The 19,393-nt window shown below is 50.4% G+C and overlaps 8 protein-coding genes across 8 annotated transcripts; 5 read left to right on the top strand and 3 right to left on the bottom strand.

Moving 5' to 3' along the window:
* Positions 1–803: 803 nt before the first annotated feature.
* N7484_010237 (uncharacterized protein) lies at positions 804–2,271 on the top strand (the record flags this gene model as incomplete). Its single annotated transcript, XM_057120624.1, has 8 exons — positions 804–819; positions 857–992; positions 1,049–1,090; positions 1,142–1,217; positions 1,279–1,306; positions 1,447–1,633; positions 1,713–2,141; positions 2,208–2,271. The coding sequence occupies 8 exons, from the start codon at positions 804–806 to the stop codon at positions 2,269–2,271; spliced, it is 978 nt and encodes a 325-aa protein (XP_056970179.1).
* A 574-nt stretch (positions 2,272–2,845) lies between these two features.
* Positions 2,846–6,318, top strand: N7484_010236 (WD repeat-containing protein; the record flags this gene model as incomplete). The annotated part of the gene is made up of 4 exons (XM_057120623.1): positions 2,846–3,003; positions 3,098–5,830; positions 5,871–6,132; positions 6,184–6,318. Coding segments are annotated over 4 exons (3,288 nt in total), but the record flags the coding sequence as incomplete, so codon positions are not given.
* Positions 6,319–6,893: 575 nt separating this feature from the next.
* N7484_010235 (putative MYND domain protein) lies at positions 6,894–8,621 on the top strand (the record flags this gene model as incomplete). Its single annotated transcript, XM_057120622.1, has 1 exon — positions 6,894–8,621. One exon carries the CDS (start codon positions 6,894–6,896, stop codon positions 8,619–8,621), a length of 1,728 nt encoding a protein of 575 aa, XP_056970177.1.
* A 293-nt stretch (positions 8,622–8,914) lies between these two features.
* Positions 8,915–11,416, bottom strand: N7484_010234 (MIF4G-domain-containing protein; the record flags this gene model as incomplete). The annotated part of the gene is made up of 1 exon (XM_057120621.1): positions 8,915–11,416. One exon carries the CDS (start codon positions 11,414–11,416, stop codon positions 8,915–8,917), a length of 2,502 nt encoding a protein of 833 aa, XP_056970176.1.
* Positions 11,417–11,673: 257 nt separating this feature from the next.
* On the top strand, positions 11,674–12,108 carry N7484_010233 (dolichol phosphate-mannose biosynthesis regulatory protein). Its single transcript, XM_057120620.1, has 3 exons — positions 11,674–11,702; positions 11,757–11,837; positions 11,899–12,108. The coding sequence occupies exons 1-3, from the start codon at positions 11,700–11,702 to the stop codon at positions 12,082–12,084; spliced, it is 270 nt and encodes an 89-aa protein (XP_056970175.1). The 5' UTR covers positions 11,674–11,699; the 3' UTR covers positions 12,085–12,108.
* A 1,128-nt stretch (positions 12,109–13,236) lies between these two features.
* N7484_010232 (uncharacterized protein) lies at positions 13,237–16,594 on the top strand (the record flags this gene model as incomplete). Its single annotated transcript, XM_057120619.1, has 2 exons — positions 13,237–13,436; positions 13,498–16,594. 2 exons carry the CDS (start codon positions 13,237–13,239, stop codon positions 16,592–16,594), a joined length of 3,297 nt encoding a protein of 1,098 aa, XP_056970174.1.
* A 474-nt stretch (positions 16,595–17,068) lies between these two features.
* Positions 17,069–17,788, bottom strand: N7484_010231 (HD domain-containing protein; the record flags this gene model as incomplete). The annotated part of the gene is made up of 1 exon (XM_057120618.1): positions 17,069–17,788. One exon carries the CDS (start codon positions 17,786–17,788, stop codon positions 17,069–17,071), a length of 720 nt encoding a protein of 239 aa, XP_056970173.1.
* Positions 17,789–18,274: 486 nt separating this feature from the next.
* N7484_010230 (uncharacterized protein) lies at positions 18,275–18,979 on the bottom strand (the record flags this gene model as incomplete). Its single annotated transcript, XM_057120617.1, has 3 exons — positions 18,275–18,402; positions 18,461–18,829; positions 18,892–18,979. 3 exons carry the CDS (start codon positions 18,977–18,979, stop codon positions 18,275–18,277), a joined length of 585 nt encoding a protein of 194 aa, XP_056970172.1.
* Between the last annotated feature and the right edge of the window lie 414 nt (positions 18,980–19,393).

Here is a 19,393-nt window from a genome sequence, read left to right as displayed (position 1 = left end):
CATCCTATCATCGGCATGCTGAATATTTTTGATGACTAGAAGGAGTAAAAATTGATTGTATGTTCTCAGAATTGGCTTCATGGGGTAACACAATACTTCCTATCGTGGAATCAACATAACGTAGACTCATTACGAAAGCGCGTTGATGAAGCGGTGTGATAAGTGGCGGAATTAGCTTATTAAAGTCCGACGGCCACTTGTCGTTATTTGGGTCAGACCCGTGTTCTAAAACGGCTGCCAATGCATTAAAACAAGGATATTGGCCTGCTTTTTAGAAGTCTCCATTAAGTGGCGTATTTTTTTTGAATGCGACCAATGAAAGGTAATTACTTAAATTGATAGTCAACTCCACTATGCGGGGCGAGTTGCAACCGTTCTGAACTGTCGGAAATGATCGGCATTCGACCAGAATAAGAATACTATTTGCCCAAGACATCCTTCACAGCTTAGAGGCATACTATCATTCACAAAATTGATAATGTACAGTAGCGTCGTATCATATTACATGGTCTACAACTCTCCCATGGATTAATTTCTTGGCAGACGTACATATATATATATATATTATATGTAAATGTAATATGTGTCAAAAGTCCGTGCTGAAAATCAGGAGGGGCGGGATCGTCTCCTTTTTGCTCCAACAAATCTCCTCTTCATCCAAGCACTTTTAACCTAAGCATGAGTCTGATCCATTCATAATGGCCAACATCCCCATTGTAGTGGTAATTTACTCTTCCTGAAGACCATGGCTTTCAGTTACTCACCTGCATAGGATCCCGACTTGTACATTTGTGATCCGGCCGATGCCGACTATCAATCGTGCGTCTGCCCCATATCTAATCCTTAACCTTCCAAGGCGCGGAACTGGATATTTCAACGGCCCTATCTTACTCGTTTCGATATAGCGAAACTACCTCCGTCACATCTTCAATTTATAGGGGACTTGTTGAAAATGGACGACGATATCAAACGATGAGAGAAAACCAATACTGGTGAGAAGGAGACCTACCGAGTCCACGGCTCCAGTATGGAACTGATCATCCTTTAGGAGCCCTGCCGACGAGTTACAATTTGAGAGCCTAGAAGCTGGGTGATCATTTCATCAATCCCTTCAACTCTCCAACGCACCTAACAAGAATAGTCACGCCGTTGCCATCGTTCTGGATGCAGATAGGCCTAACCCGTTATTTCGGGCACCCATAAGTCAGAATGCAAAGGTATATGGAAATACGAGTCCGAGCTCTCGAGCTACTGTTGTGATGTACTCATATGGAATAGAATATCCTGGATATTGGAACTGGGAATGGTTTATGGGCTATGTTCGTCTGAAACTCTCTATCACCATTCATCATCTCACTTAGTCTGACACAGCGACGTTGCCGATATGTTTCCAGAAGGCAAGTAGCATCCGATGCGTCTTTTGGCTTTCGCTGATTTCAGTCACAGCCAATGTCCGAGGGGTAGATCTGTTTCCACCTCCTGTATCATGGATGCCCCAGAACTGCACCTTGGAGGTCGATGACGTGCTACGTGATTGGACGTGGACTGAACCCTTTAGCTTCATTCACATGCGTATCATGCTTGGGTCATTTACCCCCGAGCAATGGGATAGTATTTACCAAAAGTGTTACGAGTGCGTTTTCTTTTCCTCTGGTTTTTCCTAAGGGTGTTTGACCAGATTTGTCCTTTCTAAACTAATACTGCTGCGTTAGAAATCTTGAACCCGGTGGGTGGATTGAACAGCTAGAGTTGGATGCGCATATCGAGTCCGATGATAACAGCATTCCCGAGGACAGTATGGCGGCGACATGGGGAGAAACCACCTTTGGTTGTGCGGAGCGCTCTGGTCGTCGGATCGACACTCTGAACACCATGCGCGCCTCTATTGAGAAAGCTGGCTTCGTTGAAGTCCATGAAAAGGGCTACAAGTGGCCCATTGGACCATGGGCCAGGGATGCAGGTCTCAAAGAGGCGGGTAGGTTGAATTACCATATGTGGACATCCGGGCTGGAGGGCTGGGGTATGTGGCTTCTCACCAAGTTTGGTGCCCCTCGCCCATGGCCCCGAGAACAGGTTGTTGCGTACGTTAGCAAGATTCGGACGGAACTGAGAAGCGGGCAAGTGCATAGCTACCAGCGAGCGTAAGTCAAAGCTCTCCCAGGCTTATTCATTTCCCTATGGCTCAATTATCGGTTAACGCTTTCTAGACGAAGGGTCTGGGCTAGGAAACCCGGCGGTAATGCGGACATGAAGATTGAAAACGAGCAATGATAGCTAGCGACTACCCGTGTAAGGGCCAGTTCCTCTCTAATATGAGCCCAGCCAATCAGCGTTTTTTGTAAATATTTGCATACATATATATCATTTGAGAGTTGCAGATACATTTATAGATATGTTCCGTATCCACTGGCATTTATGGTTATGGGGCAGTTAGTTACTTAAGTTAATGTGGGTCATGATGAGTCAGCTGGCCTAGGCCGGCCGTAGACGCAAAGTACCGTTAGAAACAGGTTCTCATTCTCAGCGCAGTTACTTTTTTAGTTCCTTAGCTCCTTAGCTCCTTAATTCTTCGATATCTGGGCTTCCCCCTCACTTGGTCATATTCATCTCTTACCCCAGATCTTTCATCATTCCCTTCTTCCATCGGCGCGGAATTCCTATCGCTGGTCCCGTTCCTGACGTCATCTACTGACTGAGCCATCGCCCAAAAAAAAAAAAAAAAAAAAAAAGTGTGAGAGACCGATAAGATTGTGCAGCGTCAACTACCTCGGCTGCTGCGGCTCAGGATGATCACCAGTCGCCCCTAGTCAAAGGTTCATTTTGGGCAAACATAGTGATCACCATTATGAGAGACTCGCTTTACAATCGTCTCTGGCGCCGAGAATGCGGGGACTTATCTGCGCGTGCCGGGCTCCGGGACATTTACGGTTCCAAGGAGTGGGTCAGCGATCTTGACATTGTCAACGAGCTTGGTGGACACACAGGCTGCGTGAATGCCCTCAGGTATAATTCTCTTCATGCTCGCAGAACACCTTGGCCTGGTTTACTAGGCTGATCTGCTTCCCTCGCCGTTGCATGGTTCTAACCACATTCGCAGTTGGTCCCGGTCAGGACGTTTTCTGGCCTCGGGCTCGGATGATCAACATTTAAATATCTACTCCTATCAACCCGAATCCTCCGATGCGCCTTTTGCGCTAAATACAACCGTGCATACAGGCCACAAGGCCAATATCTTCTCCGTCAAGTTCATGCCTCACTCGAACGACCGAACCCTAGTCACTTGTGCCGGCGATTCCCAGGTGCGCGTTTTCGACATCGAATACTCTAGCAGCAATGGCAACGTCGCTAACACCTCGGCATTTGCGGCTTCGGCTCGCAGCCGCCGTTTCAATAACTTCTTCGATGGGGCCCGATATCTGAGTGAAGGCAATACCAACGCTAGGGTCTACCGGAGTCATGCCGACCGTGTGAAGCGAATTGTCGTCGAGTCCTCCCCTTTCCTATTCCTAACATGCTCGGAAGACGGTGAGGTCAGACAGTGGGACTTGCGTCAGCCGACTTCTGCATATCCTCCGCCCAACGGTGGCCAGGGTTTCATGGCCTATAGGCCTGGCCGCGAGCACGACGACTCGAACGTCCCCCCGCCCCTCATCTCCTACAAGAAATTTAGTCTCGATCTCAACACAATATCGTGCTCCCCTTCACAGCCACATTATATTGCCCTTGGTGGTGCTCACGTGCACTGCTTCCTTCATGATCGACGTATGCTCGGTCGCGACATGGTGGCAGAAAGAGGTTCTCCTAGCCGGGCGACTCCGAGCGCCGGTACGCATGACGATGAAGTGATGGGGAAAGCCACCCGATGTGTTCGACGGTTTGCCCCTCGTGGCAAGCATCGTATGCGGGATCTCGATGAGGGACATATCACCGCCTGTAAAATCAGCGATGCAAACCCTGACGAAATGGTGGTCAGTTGGTCGGGAGACCACATTTACAGTTTCGATATCATTCAAAGCCTAGATGCTCGAGACCCAACGCCTGAGGAGAGCTCGGTTTCACAAACTGCAAAGAAGCAATATAAAAATGGATCGCGTGATCGAAAACGTAAGCGCCCAAAGCCCATGTCGATGTCCTCCCAAGATAGTGGCGACCGTCATCATTCCCGACGTCGATCTAATGACCCCAACACACTGAGAGTTCGGTTCGAAAATGGCGAGTCATCGGATATTCCCATTCCCGGAATGTCAGAAGAGGAGTCTCCCGGAGGTTTAATGGAACGCGCAAGGTACTCTGTGTTGAATGAGGCGCAGCGACTGAGCAGAGACATTTCCAAATCGATGGTCAAGCTCCGACAGGCTATGTTCTCACTTGAAGAGACTATGAGAGAAGCAGCAGAATCCGACCAGAATGACCTCACGCCTTATGCCGAGTCCTTTGGGTCTGCATTGGCGATTGCATGTACCGTGCTACCTCAAATGGACTCTATCATTCGAGACTGGAGGTATCCTATGAACCCATCTCGTGACACCGTCATTCTTCAACAGACTCTCCGCCGTCACCGCCAAGAGTCGTGGAGATTTATTCAGGCCGCTGGCACTTTAGCCCTTGTATTGAAAACCCCATCGCACGCCTCCGAGGTGGATGACTTAGACACATATCGAGACTTCCAGAAAATTACTCCCGCACCCAGTGAAGATGAATCTATTGAGCCAGAATCGCAGTTCGGCTATGATTTCCTGAAGGCAATCTTGCTTTGGCTCCATGGAGGTCGCCAAGAGCTACTAGCCGGGTTTAAGCGTGGATCATGCCATCGAAGACAAAATGGACGGTTTCCCATCTCAGAAGATGATGCCGAGGACGCGATCGAAAGAGTTCTCATCCCATATCTGCATGCCTTCGCAGGAGACACGCCGATTGTAAATGTGGATGCGTCCCCATATGAACACGACAGGACCCGTATATTATTTCCAACCCAACGAGCAGCTGTGGTTGCCTTTGGAAATGCCGTGAGATTGCCACTTGAGAACCTTGGAACGACTGCTGCTCGTATCGATAAACGTCGCGTGTCCAGTCCATCTTCGCATGTCAGATCACTCGACCGAGCCTCGGCCTTCAGGTTTTGGATATTACGGGTCGGAAGGGGCATTTTAATGACAACTGGGAAATGTGTCAACTATTCCTTCGTCAATCGTGCCTTTGGTGGGCTACAACCCGAGGTGGACGAGTCAGACAGTGATCTAGAGCTGGAAAGATACCTGGAAGAAACACAAGAAGACATTGATCTCAATGAACCAGAAGAAAGGGTTCAATCTGTCAACCTTGTGAGCACTGCCCGGCCCAACCGAAATATCAGCTCTGGGAGAATTGAGACATCCCCGGGTGACGATGAGCAAAGCAACTCCGGGGAGGTTTCTTCCTCGTCTGAATCTTCTGCTAATGAAATAGAGAGCGATAATGGGGAGACAAGCGATTCAAATGAGAGTGATCGGGATGAGACTGACCAAGAAGGTGCTGATGGATGGAACTTTGGTCTCGAAGATGGAAGTGAAGAAGACTCTGATATCGAATTTCCTGTTTCTCTGCGTTCTGGGAGTCGTAAAGGACGTCGAGGAGATGTCGAGATCGATACTCCATGCTCATCCCACACCAAGGTTTATCAGGGACACTGCAATATCAAGACCGTCAAAGATGTCAATTTTTTCGGATTAAACGACGAGTATGTGGTGAGTGGCAGCGATTCTGGCCATGTTTTCATGTGGGATCGAAAGACTGCCAATTTGGTGAATATATTGGAAGGAGACAGTGAGGTTGTCAATGTCGTGCAAGGTGAGTTTTGATTATATCTAAGTACGGAGCTCCTTATTAAACAGTGCAGGCCACCCATATGAGCCCACCATGGCTGTGTCCGGCATCGACAGCACTATCAAAATTTTCAACCCAGATCGAAATGCTCAAGAGCAAGCCAAGCAAGGCATCAACATCCTTGACCCTGATAACCCGGCGAATGTTCTCGGCTCCACCGTACACAACCTCGGCGGGTTGTCGAGTCGCAAGCGTCTTCATGACAGCTATCGCATCATAAGCCAGAATGATGTTGACCGCCGAGGTGGTATGAGCGAAGCTTATATTACTGTATGTTAAGGTTTATCAGACACGTGAAAGAGAGCTGACCATGTCCCATAGAGAAGCATGCTCAGTCGACTTGCCGCCACCCTTCGAGGCCGCCAAACTCTGGGAGGGGGTCTGGGCGGGGGCATTGAGGGTATAGGCGGAGAAGGTGGCGAAGCAGCCACCGTGGTTCTTGATGAGAACTGCCTGGTACGTGTTGCAACTTCCTTGAGGTGTGTGAAGGGGTCGGCTAACATTACGGCAGGTAATGTGATGTGGAAAGCTGAGTTGGTCCCGACCTTTAACTTAAATTTTCTTCTTTTCTACTTTTCTTCTTTTCTACTTTTCTTCTTTTCTTCTTTTCTACTTTTTTTCTTTTCTCCTTTTCTTCATTAATCGTTAATTCGTCACAGAATGCTTGCAGGACTGCATGTAATCGGGTGCGAATGGTCTATATCTTTATTTCATCGGGATTATAATCAATCAAGGAACATAAGAATGGTTTAGCCTACTGAGAATGTTCTTGACTCTAGGCCCATGAAATTTGGAATATTGAGGACGCTTGTAGACAATTATGCAGTGCCTATTGATGTGACAGAAGTCGATTCAAACCAAAGAAACATGTATAATAAAGTCACATTGGAGTGTCACTCCTTGCAATTGAGTTGTTGGTTCGATTTTCGCAACTAGGGCTTTCCCCGCGGATCCACTTGGAACGGAGTCCAGCCCCACGTAGAAATTCTGCTCCGAGAATTCGTTCAAGAACCCTTGACTACTCAACCACAATGGCCACATCACTGCAAGTCCGAGCTGAAAAAACTGCTCGGCTCTACAAAGACCCATATAACCCGCACCTCTACCTCAAACGAGCCTGCATTCATGAACAACTTGGCTTCCCCGATCTGGCCGCTGCTGACGCCTATCGTGCACTATCGTTGCTGGAGTCGGTTGTAGATCCTGATGGTTGTGAATTCCATGCCAAGCGCAGGATCGACGGCGCCCTCGAACACACCATTCCTCAGGATGAGGGCAAAGACACTACCGATGGAAGCGAGGAGGGTGAAGAGGAAAACGATTCAAATGAAGATGAAGATCCGAACTTCGTCGCAGTGACGCAGGAGGAATATAATATCCTCATTGGAGAGGTATATGCGGTTCTAGTGTGTAGCCTGGTGCGCTGTGGCTGCTACCGCGATGCGTATGAGTTCGGCGTGCGCGGTATTGGACTGCTCGGTGATCTAGGCGCAGACAAGGTCAATGTCACCACTGCTTCCACAGTTTTGCATGATCAAATGAATCATGTGAAGAAGGTTTTCCAGGCTCGTGCTAAAGTCAACAAGGATGTGGAAGTGGATTTGGATTCTATTGACCCGGCTATTCTCCCGGCACAGGGTTTTGCTCGTCGCGTCCTCTATCCCTGGAATGAGCATGAGCCGGACCGTCGCGCCCCCGAGGAATTGGAGTTTCTTAACAAGCGGCTGGCAGATGTGGCCCCGAAATGTGAAGTTCGTGCGGTGGCGTTACCGGCCCTTCATGGTGCCTCTGCCGATAATGATACTGAGGTCTCGGTGCAACTGGGTCTCTTCGCCAAAGAAGACATCGCAGCAGACGAGATAATTTTGCGCGAATCATCGCTTCTGACTGCTACGAATCGCCTGCATGATGATCTCTGCGATGCGTGCAATGCGCCTCTGCCTGACCTCTCGGCTGCCGAGCCCCCCATTGCATGTGAGGAAGGCTGCGCGGATACCATCTTCTGTAGCCAGGCGTGCCACGACACCGCGCAGAAGGTCTACCACGCTGCGATCTGTGGCCTAGAAGATGGTCTGGAGTCTATCGGGAAGGATATCCCTGACCCGAAGGACAAAGCCGACTACTTGTATTTGCTTCTACTTGGCCGCGCGCTCGCCATGTCTGCGACACAGGACGTGCACGCGTTGGATCTGCCTGAAGTGAAATACATCTGGGGTGATTTCCATGACTTCAATATCGAGAGTATCGAGCAATCCAGCTCTGAAGAGGCTTCTCTCCCCTTCTCATTCCAACTCAACATCCTCCAGCCCATGCGCTTCCTCGAGGAGATGGAAATCGATCCCTATGAGTCGCTCCCACGTTACGACACCTGGGTCCTGAATACTCTGTATGCTAAATTCCGGGGCACCGCTTCCGGTCGCCTGTCGACGTGGGATGGTGGTCCTGAACTGTGTGCCGTGCATCCACTTTGGTGTTTGGCGAATCATTCCTGTGATCCCAATGTGCGGTGGGAATGGGGTGGAGAGATCACTTTCCGAGCGCGGAATGACGAGGAGACTGCCGTCTGGACGAGAGCTACAGCTGATGGGCGTGTGGAGATGAAGGACGCCAAATCTGGGGGCATCGCGAAGGATGCGGAGATACTAAATCATTACTGCGACATTGGACTCCCGGTTGAAAAGCGAAGAGAATGGGCGTCCGGTGCCTTGGGTGGAAACTGTCGGTGTGATCGGTGTGTGTGGGAGGCGCATGAGATCTAAATGGATCTTGAGGCACTGGGAAGGTGTATACAGACTAGAGGTGGATTGTGTTGAGATACCCAATAGAATTGATTGACTATACTTGTGAACGTATGCATGGTAATCGTGGATTATCGCGGAAAGGGCCAATGAAATGTAAGGAATAGATAAAATACAGTGATTTTTGAAATTGTTCATGTGCCGTCCAGACCTCTCCAGCCCAATCATCGAAACTACCAATCGCGACAGATCATGAAATAAAATTGTGTGTTTTCCTCTCGGACATAAATGAATATGATTTGCTCATCCAGCAATTAACGTCGCCGAGGGGGAGTCTGGGAAAAGCTTTGTCTGCGGCGCGAATCATCTCTCCGTTTGGGAGGTGTATGAGAGACCAAGCGAGAAGACTGATCTCGTAATCGACGAGGGGATGCAGATGCAATGGACCGTCTGGCATCTTTGGATGCCGGGTCGCGAGAAGGTGTGACCGAGCGGGAAACTGATCGCGAGTAGCTGCGTCGACGTCGTGGCGGTGTGACAGACCGAGAAACAGAGCGCCTGGCACGATACGGGCTACGACTGGGAGTACGAGACTCAGAGCGAGCTCGAGTGCGCCGAGGGGGTGTACGCGAGACCGACCGTGAACGATCAGATGGCGTCCGGGATCGACTGTAGGATCCATCGCGGCGGCTACGACGGGGTGGAGATCGGGATCGGGTTCGAGAAGGTGTGTAGCTTCGACCGCGCGAAGATGGGGTAATAGAACGAGAGTAAGAACGGCCCCGATCCCGGGAAGGAGATCGAGAGTAAGAGTATGAGCGGGAGCGGGAGCGAGAGGGGGATCGGGATGAGCGTGGGGTGCATGTCGAGCATGATGCTGGGTGGGAGCGAACAGATGGCGAGCGGGATGGAGATCTCCCAGCTGGCAGCGCGGGCAGTGCGGGTTTCGGAGCATTCTTCAGGTGTTCTCTCATATCCTCCGTCAGAGCACCCATGCCGATACTAGTGAAGTAGTTGATGGAGAAGCGAGTGTATCGGGGGTTATCGGTCGGGAACAGTCCCTCGAAGCTTGGTCGCAAAATCTCATCCCGGAAACGAGACTGTAGAGTCGACAAGCCCATATGCTCCGCCAGGTCTTGGAACAAAATCTTGATGAAGATTCGACTGCTTGAAGTGGTCTCCTCCTCGTTCATATGGACAACAGACAGAACATGCCACCCAATAGCATCATTGCCGATCATATGGCCGAAGAAGCGCGCAATGTTGCGAAGGCGGTTCGTCTCGTAGCGATGGATGGTGTCATAGTATTTGGCGAAAGCTGCCTCGAACAGATCCGACCACAATCGGTTGATCTTGGCAAATCTCTCGCCGATCAGGCCGTAGAATTTGGAGAATGTGCGTTCTTGTGAGCAGCACTCGATGATCATTGAGGGTAGTTCTGGCTCCAATCCCGCTGGAAGGTTGATCTTCATCAGCTTGTGACAGCATTCTTCGAAGTCGATACTGGACATGATCGTCAGATAGATTGTCCGGCGCAAATTGACCAAGTCCGTATTGCTCTGATCCTTGATGTCCATCTTTTGTTCCTCCGCATCCGATTCCTCTTCCGAGCTCTCGTCATCATCATTCTCGTCGTCGTCCTCGTCGCTATCTTCGCCAAGGATTTCCGTCTTCAGTTTTTTGTAAGCTTCCTCGTGCAGCTCCCACTCCGAGTCAAACTTGAAAATGTTGAGGGTGTCCTGGGATTCGATTTCGTCGTCCAAGCCCAGACGATGTGTGATTTGATCCTCTTCTTCCACCAAATCGAGCTCCTCCTTGACAGCAGGATTATCCTTGTAACGGTCCTTGCGGACTTGGAAGAGCACCTCAATCATGTATTGTACTCGCTTATCTATATCAGCTTCGTGAAGGATGTTGCGGAACTGGTCGAAGACGGCGAGCGCAATTGGGGGGTTCATTTCTTCCAAATGGTGCCCAACTTCTCGAGTCAACCCCACTGCGATTTCCACGCTATCGTCCGTGGGCTTGTGGAGTAGAAGCAGCAGAATTTGAGCAGCAAGCATCTCGTGCGCGACTTGGGTATTGCAGAGGTGCGCGATAAAGGTAGTTGACGAAATACAGACTGCTTTGTCATTTCGCTTGAAGGCCTTGCGGAACTGAATAATCAACCGAGATAGCAGCAACTCTCCCACCTGGGGCAGCTTGGTGTTGACGATAGCGGTCATCGCAGCGTAGATGGGGGTAAAAGGCAAACTAGCCGCCTGCGCCTTCATTATAGAACGGCAGAATAAACCTCGACCTCGGACCAAATTCTCTCCAAAGAGCTCCGGCACAATATACTTGATATTGGACACATTGACCTTGTTGATGAGACCGTTGATCGATTTCTTGAGTGCCTCCCATGCCATGCGCTGATACTCCTTGCTGGTCTTGTCCGTGATCTGGGCCTGCAGTGCACGGAGACGTGCCGGGGGGATGTAGGTACCACCTGATCGCATGTTGAGCAGTTTCTCGTACTCGGCCTTTGCGGAGGCTTGTTTCTCTTCCTCAGTCAATGGCTTGCGGGCAGCTTCCTGCCGTTCATGTTCGCGAACCCGATCAGCGAGCTGGCGCTCCCGCTCGACCGCACGGGCGGAGCTGATTCCCGCAACATCTGCATCATCTCTGGAGGAATCCCCTGGTGGTGAGCGACGACGTTTCGGGGAGGGCGATCTCGAAGGCGGCGAACGCTTTCGCGAAGCTACGCTGGGTGATAGCGCGCCTGGAGGAGGAGTGGGCACTCGCACCGCCGACTGGAGAACACCGGGGTCGTCCATGGTGAGAGCCTCAGAAAAATCCGGAGGAGGAATTTCGGATGGCTAAGGAAGAGAGGGACGGGGGGGGGACCTCGGAGAGGCGTAGGGTTGAATGATCATGTCTTGACTCGGATCCGCGTTCCCAAAGTGAAAGCTCTTGGGTCACGTGCACGGAGGCCAAGTCAGCGCCATTGCGACTAAACGTGGAGCTCCTGGAATCAACAAGTGATCATCTCCAGGGCTCTCACTCTCTTCCCTTGGATCTCTTGAGCTCTCCCTTCAAGCGAGCACCCCTTTGATAACAATGGTTTGTTTGACTTAGCTTTATGTTTGCCTATCCTCCACTAACAAATGATGATAGCTGGGCCAACTCGTGGGTTCCGCCATGCTTTTGGCTGCTACCGCAATCTTTCTCTACTATACCGCCTGGACTCTGTTGATGGTATGTGTTTTGTCCCCGCCCGAAAACGAATTTATTCTGTACTAATTACCTCCTTTAATAGCCCTTCGTTGACCCCGGGCACCCTCTCCACGACCTCTTCCCTCCCCGTGTTTGGGCCATCCGTATCCCCGTTATTCTGGCCTTGTTGGGTTCCGCCGTGGTGGGCACCTTCATAGGCATTGTGATGATCAACAGCAACAAGAAGAAGGCCGCTAAGGCCAAGGCTGCTGCAAAGAAGAAGACTTGAGTTACAATTGGGAACGATCAGGGGAATCTACATCCACCATCATCGGCCCCACATGGGCTCTGTATCACTACCCACGCGGTCCCTGCTATTGCAGCCTCCAATCTAATAGAACAATCAAAAGAACCTTTCTCCTTATTTTTCACTTTGTCATTTCTCCATTTCCTCGACAGACCTTTACTATTCCTGCTTCCAGTATCGGTCATGGTGAAGAGAGCTGAGGCAAAACGTGGCGCTCATGGCTATCTCCGGAGTGTGATCGGTCAAACAGGAACGATCGCATGAATGATCAGCGTCAGCAACATACTCCCAAGGTTAAAATCCGCGTCACTAAGCCCCGTGACCCCGGGTCCCCGATTCTCCACCATACATACCAGCTTTAGCTGTCCATCCTTGGATTTCAGGTATAACGGCTATGATCGGAAGCAATGACGAGTTCCATGGATTTACAGTGGCCATTGCTTAGATAAGGATGTGGTCAACCCTGGAATTTTTTATGGCAATAACCTTGGATTTGAGTTGTAATCAATAGTCATAGTTGAAAAGGGGCCACCTGGGTCGCCCGGCTGAACAGCGAGGGGTCATTTGGTCACGGTTCTGACTCAGGCACCGCGTTTACTTCCCCCGCTTTCATCGGTTTTGTCCCTTCTTTCTACACCCAACTTGGGATCAAATCAAACGTGTCATATAATTATTTAGACCCTTTCCTCGTGCACTGACTGGAATTATTTCCAGTGAGTGCTGTGTTCCTTGTCCACGCATATCACTCTTTATCAGCTTCCCCGCGTATCCAGAGTGAGCTCCGCTCTAGATACGCCTCGGTCCCTCTAAACACTCCTCGACATTCGATCAACTCGACCGACTGTTATCATCCACCCGAATCAACTTAATCAGTGAGTCCGATATGATTTGTGTAGCATTTTACCAGTCCTTTACCTTCCGGTGCAGCTGGAAAGTACAACAGAATGGCTGTGAATTGTTCTGACTGGTAGCACATAGAACTGAACCCCTCCTTTGAACCTTTCTAGCTTATCTTTCACGACACGATCGGCAACAGACCGGTCATTCTCCGTTCTCAGACCTCCTCAAAGGTCCTGAGAGCGGCTTCCTCTGCTTTGAACCGTCCAGTGTCTCCTTGAGGCACACTCCAGTTGAATGCCCCCGGCCGCACCTGACGATCTGATCCGACAGCAGAGCCAGTCGCTAGAAGACGAGACATCCTTCGGTCCTGGTCAGATCCGCATCATTCCAGAGCATGAGTCAAGTGGTAGCAAAGGCAAAAAGAAGAAAAATAGCAAAAAGGCCAAGGCCGCGGCCAAGGCTTTGACGGAGACAGAGACTCCTCCAGACGACGTGTATGTGGCCCTTCGAATCCCTCATTTCGACCTTCGAAACAATACTAACGTGACAATTCAGGGTTCAGCCCTCGGAGCCTCCACCGGCAGAGCCATCTTCCTGTCCAGATCCCCTTCTGGATCACCATGTCCCACCCACCGTGACATCGCCCGTCCTCGACGTGCTCGGGTCAATGAGAGACAACGTCGACACTGATCTTAACAGCCGCACTGACACATGGGCTCAATCTGTACCTTTTGGAAAAAGTCCTCCAACGGATCTGATGGATGGCGAGGTTCCTCAAGAATCCACTCTCAACTTTCCCACTATCCAAGAACGAGGTGGCTTTAGCCAACCTTCTTCGGCATCTCCCCCAACGCGGCTTCGACCATTCAGCTACAGTAGTGGGTACCGAACCAATATGCAGTCCCGGCAGCAGTCTGTGGATCGACGCAAGAGTCACTCCTATGGAAGTCCAATGAGTAATCTTCCGCCCCCACCTCACCTGCCTCAAGCCCATTTCTACGGCGCACCAGAAATCGATATTCCTTCCCACGCCCGTCCGGTGGTGGATGGCGCTTACTCGTTCTGTGGATTTGATACTCTTCCAAATCTGTCAAAGGCATCACGCGGTGTCTTGAATGTTCTGGTGGTAGGAATAGACAGTGGAGTGGAAGTCCAGGTGATTGAAGACCATCGGACACGGCTCATCGGGCAGATCACTGGCCTCAATGGTCGGGTTCTCGAAGCAAAGATTGTGCCGAGTCACGCCTCCACGGAGTCACCTGCATCTACTCAGGCTCACGTGGTCATCATTGTTCACGGACCGTTAGCACCGAATGACGAAGACGGTCGTGTTTCCTCTGCGGGCTCTGAGATCAATGAAGCGCCTCCGTCCATGACACGTGGTCCTTCGAGTGACAGACGTCGTCCTCGAGATGATATATCGTTCTATCAAACGCGAGTCGAGGTTTATTCTCTCCGATCTGGAGATCATGTTGCAACGCTATTTGCCAGTAACCCTATACCGTCTTTGGAGAACATTCCCGGTCTTCCTTCCTTGGCACCCTCGCCTATGGGTAGTTTGAAGCTCATGACTAGTGGAAACCATGTTATTGTAGCTTCTGGTATCAGTGGAGAAGTTTATGTGTACAGGCAAACCTCTTTGGGGTCCTATCAGTGCTTGGGGAAAACCTGGACAAATATACAGACCGGGGAAAATCGGCGATACTCCACCTCTTCTAGCTCAACAGACCCGGATGGCTCTCACAATGACCTGCCCCGCACGTCGTTGTCTGAGCGTCCTATCCTAGCATTGCAGGGGAGATGGTTAGCAATTGTTCCTCCATCTTCCTCGTACAGGGGATCTATTCAAGGAATAGTCCCTACAAATTTGACACATGAACGAGCTCAAGGACTTGAGACTCGCAGCCCTCCTACTATGCCCTCCGTGAATTGTGCAACGGATGTTGGCGAAGGCGAGAGCTTTCTCGACAAGGTTGCCAGAGGTGTCACGCAAGAGCTTGTCAAAGGTGCTCGTTGGATGGGAGATCAAGGAATGCAAGCATGGAATACTTACTGGAATAACCAGAATTCGGCTGGGACGCTCGCTCAACGCCCAGGTCGAGGCACAGATTCCCCTGCCTCGGGATATGGAGTTTTCCCGCCAACGCATGCCCAGGATACGCAATCTACCGCCTCTCCTGCCCCCGAAGTGGTTTCTATTATTGATTTGCAGCGCTTTGATGATGGCATGGACCTGAAGACGGCTTCCCTACACCCTGTGGCAACCTTTCAGGCGCCTAATGGCTGCAGCTTTCTCTCCCTATCGCCTAATGGACTGATGCTTTTCACCGCTAGTAAGAAAGGCGACGTCCAATACGTCTGGGATCTAATGCAGCTTAAGAATTGCCGAGCAATGGCGTTCATGGCTGATGATCTAACTGATCAAAGCCCGAATGTGCGTCAGGTAGCACGATACGCTCGGTTGACCACATCAAGCATTGTGGATGTGATATGGACCGCACCAGTGGGCGATCGATTAGCCATCATTACGCGTAAAGGGACTGTCCATGTGTTTGACCTCCCCCGGAGTGCGTTTCAATGGCCTCCTTTCCGCCGAGTTCGCCCCGTACCCAAAAAGTCTCCGACCATTGACCCAACGAGTGAGGAGATGTCAGGACAAGCGACCGGTGGGAATCCGTTGTCAGCAGCCATGAAGTTGGTCGGAGGGAAGACTCAACCCTTCTTCTCCGCTGTTCGAGGGCGTGTTCCTTCAACTAGCGGCACTGCATTCCCGAACATTAGCGGATTCGCTCTGCCAACCGCAGCTGGCATCAAGGACGGAAAGGTCGTTGCAGCCGGGCTCAGCAAATCTATGGGAGCTGCGGCCACTGGTACTGTTCACACCCTTCGACATGTGGGGGAAAATCGACTTCACCTGACGGGACTCGCACGAGACCCAGCCCCGTCCCGTGTGATTTGGATCAGTAATAAAGGCCAGATCTATTTGGGCTTGGTGGATGATGGCAATTTCAAGTTATACCGCCTCAAGCGAGGTCCGACTAGCCACAAAAACCGTCAATTTCATTCTGTGATCGGCGGTAAAGAGAGACAATACAAGCTACCTGCTAGTCTGCAATCCCCCTGTGGACCTGCGCCTCTCAAAGCATACGATCCGGAATTAGCTGTCAAGGCAACGCTTCTTTTGCCATCTGCTAGCGCTCACCCCTCTAGCTCGAATGGGCCCTTCTGTCAGCCCCTCTCTCAGGCGGAGATAGAGACGAACACGCCATACCAACCTTTCCATACCGATCAGCGGGTTGGCTTACATGTTTATTCTACCCGTGGCACTGAGGCAGATCCAACCATGGCTGACTCTGGTAAACAATGGGTCTTTGGGGGCGAAATCCCGACTACTAAAGTACATGTGAGATCGTACAGCAATAGTGCCAGTGACAATGCAGACGATGAAGATGACTCTGCTGTCCATGGACATTCATTTGGCGCTGGTGGTGATATAGAGAATCTCATCAGTCTGACCAATAGTACCGGTCACGTTGAGGAGGTCGTTATTACCACTCGACGAAAGAAGAAAACATCAGCGCCCCTGAAAGCCGACGATGGCTTCTTTGAAGATGATTGTGAGGTTCTGGACTTTGCTCGAGACCGAGTCTGACCTCGAGTTCTATATCTCGATTTCCGCTCTTCCAATATCTCTTTTCTTCTGGTGATTTAGAACTTTGTGCTTTACGAGTATGGCGTTGGAGAACTACACCCGGAGTTACTGCTTATTATTTCTTCCCCTTTTGTCGCTTGATCAGATTGCATCAGATGGATTTCTAAACCCCGGATTGTCTGCCTGTTCGCTCTGTCTCGCGGCCTTTTTGGGGTTTTCCACTTGCTCACACAGAAACCCAAATACCCAGACTTGTACTTATTTTGTGATTGCATTGTGATAGACTGGAGGATTTGCGTCATTTTGATGTTGGAATGTGCCTTGCCGTTCTCTACTTCCTGGTTCTGGTTTCTTTGCCATGGCCTATCACTCCTTCTAGGTCGGGATTAGCTATGCACATCAATATAAACTCAGTCCCTCTTGAGGGTCCATATTCAACATAGACCAGACTGTCCTGTGTTTCCTCGACTCTCTCTAAGCTGCCTCCGCCATCTCCTCTTCCCACCATCCCTCGAAGACTTTCAATCTCTCTGTCCGCACTCGAGCCATCTTCCTGCCCGTCGTCGTTTTCATCATGCCCTCTATTTTCACCAACTTGTCTTCGAAATGTTCAATTGCATTATTCATGACCCACCCGCCTTCTCCAGCAAATTTCTTTCCTTGCGCCCCCAAAAAGGTAAAACAACGCCCAATGCCAATAGCCCCTATCGCGTCCAGTCGATCGGCATCTTGCACAATTGCCAGCTCTACCAAGCCCTCTTGATCTATCAGTCGTCGGATCACGGAGGGATCCTTGCGTTCTGTGGAATACGATACATGAGAGACGATAGTCTGTACTCTGGAGGCTAGGTCTGCGGGTGCACCACGCTGCAATAGTGCATGTTCGACCATTGTCTTTGGATCCAAAGACGCTGCCACGGCTGTATCCGTCGACATGTTTGGCAAGTACTTTCGATCCCCGATATCATGAAGCAGGGCAGCAAGCTTCACCACAGTGCCGGAGTACTGTGCTTGTGGGTCTAGCTGGCGTTCTGCGTCCAGGATTTTGAGAGCCAGTTTGACCACCCGATGAACATGGGGCGGGTTGTGGGAAGGGTCATGGCCCGACATACACGTATCCACGAAAGTGGACATTTCGTTGTATAAACTCTCAAATTGCGGGCTGGATACTGACATGCTGGGAGTTGCTGCCATGATTCTTTGGTGGGTTTTGTGTTTAGGCCTTCGACAATCCAATTGGGACTTGACTCCGATTCAATGGAATTCCGATGTTTTGTTCATGAGGGAGCGGAGAAAGTCAATTTTTTTTTAAACAAACGGAGCGTTGGCGGTGAAGTGCGTCTTATCTGCCGGAGATCTAGATTTACTCACAAGGTCTCCCTGCATCGACCTTACTAACGCAGTGCACATTGAAATTTCCAATAGTTCCATGCGGGGCTGTGGGGTATGATCTGCATATGATGCACCTTGTTTGTTTACGTCTTGTTACAGCCTCACCGGGCTTGGACCCCAAAGGTAAAGTTTATGGAAATTTATTGCTGGCCCTCGTATTCAAGTGTAGTTCCAGAAAAGAGTATCACATATATTGAAATAGAAAATGGGACGCAAACAAAGGGCACATGGAGGGCAGTAAGACCAGAGACTAAACATCTCCATCATGCGAGCTCGGCTTGAAATGGCTCACAAAGCAAAAGCAGCGATCACCAAGCCAAAGATACTGACGCTCAAAGCACTGATCTGAATGTTGACAGCCGCATTGGTGGTGTGCGCAGCACTAGTGGGACTGGACGAACCACTTTCCTTGGAGGCTGCGAGACTAAATGTGAGCTTCCTTGATCCCAAATTCCGGAAGAATCTTTCACGTACATATGCTGTCCGAATTGGCAGTGGTATCAGTCTGGGTAGTATGGGTGCCCGAAGCAGAGATGCCAGAGGCAATTGTATCAGAAGAAGTGGTTGTGAAGGCAGTAGTGCTAGAAAAGGTGGTGGTGCCAGAAGTAGTAGTGCTAGAAGCAGTGGCACCGGACGAAGTAGTTGTAGCGGCGACACCGGCGGCGGGGAGGTAGTGAGTGTCGAAGCAACGCTGCTCACAGTCGGCATACTTCTGGGTGTCGGCTGGGGAGCCAGTGCCCTGAGGGCATGCGGCGACACAATCATGGGTGTCATCAACCTGACTCTCACTGGGGCAAGGCACCTGATAGCACTTGGCGATGCAGCAACTGTCACGGGGATCACCTAAGGAAGGCAGTATTAGAAGAGACTTGTTCTCAATGCGATGAACAAAAAGAAAAGCTTACATGTTTTGGCACACTGCTCTTTGGCACCTGTATCCGCTGCAGCTACGAGAGCTAGCAGGCCACAAAAGAAGATAAGAATCAGCTTCATTTTGAAACGAGGGACGTGAAGAAGTATTGATAGTTGAGAAGGTGAGAAGTTGAAAACGAGAGGTAGCGACTGAGTTGGGGAAACGAGCGTATGGAGAAGAGGAGGAAAGAATGTCAGCAACGCGAGCTTAAATACTACGTTAGAAACACTCGGGCTATTTCTGCTACAATCACAAGCCTACGTGCTATCTAATTAAACCGAGTTCAATTCCCCAGAACGTAAAGGAAATTAGACACGCTTCTCATTGGCCCTGTCTCACATGGGATATCTGAATTGCTTTATTTGTGGGAAGATTGACCTTGCTTGGAGAATCAAGGGTTATGAGTCTCTGATGTTCGTTTGGTTTGTCCGTGATCAAGGGGGGTCTGTTGAACCCTTCCTGACTGAGCTAATAATACCTAGTGTATCCCGCAA

Source organism: Penicillium longicatenatum (assembly GCF_028827895.1).
Source record: "Penicillium longicatenatum strain IBT 33135 chromosome Unknown contig_6_segment0_segment0, whole genome shotgun sequence".
Classification (NCBI taxonomy): Eukaryota; Fungi; Ascomycota; class Eurotiomycetes; order Eurotiales; family Aspergillaceae; genus Penicillium; species Penicillium longicatenatum.
This window is presented reverse-complemented; position numbering and strand designations above follow the sequence as displayed.

What these genes read in the sequence shown, in the direction of transcription:
- N7484_010233 (XM_057120620.1), top strand. An exon ending in CCGCCTGGACTCTGTTGATG is followed by an intron (nt 11,838 to 11,898) that starts GTATGTGTTTTG and finishes CTCCTTTAATAG; the next exon opens with CCCTTCGTTGACCCCGGGCA.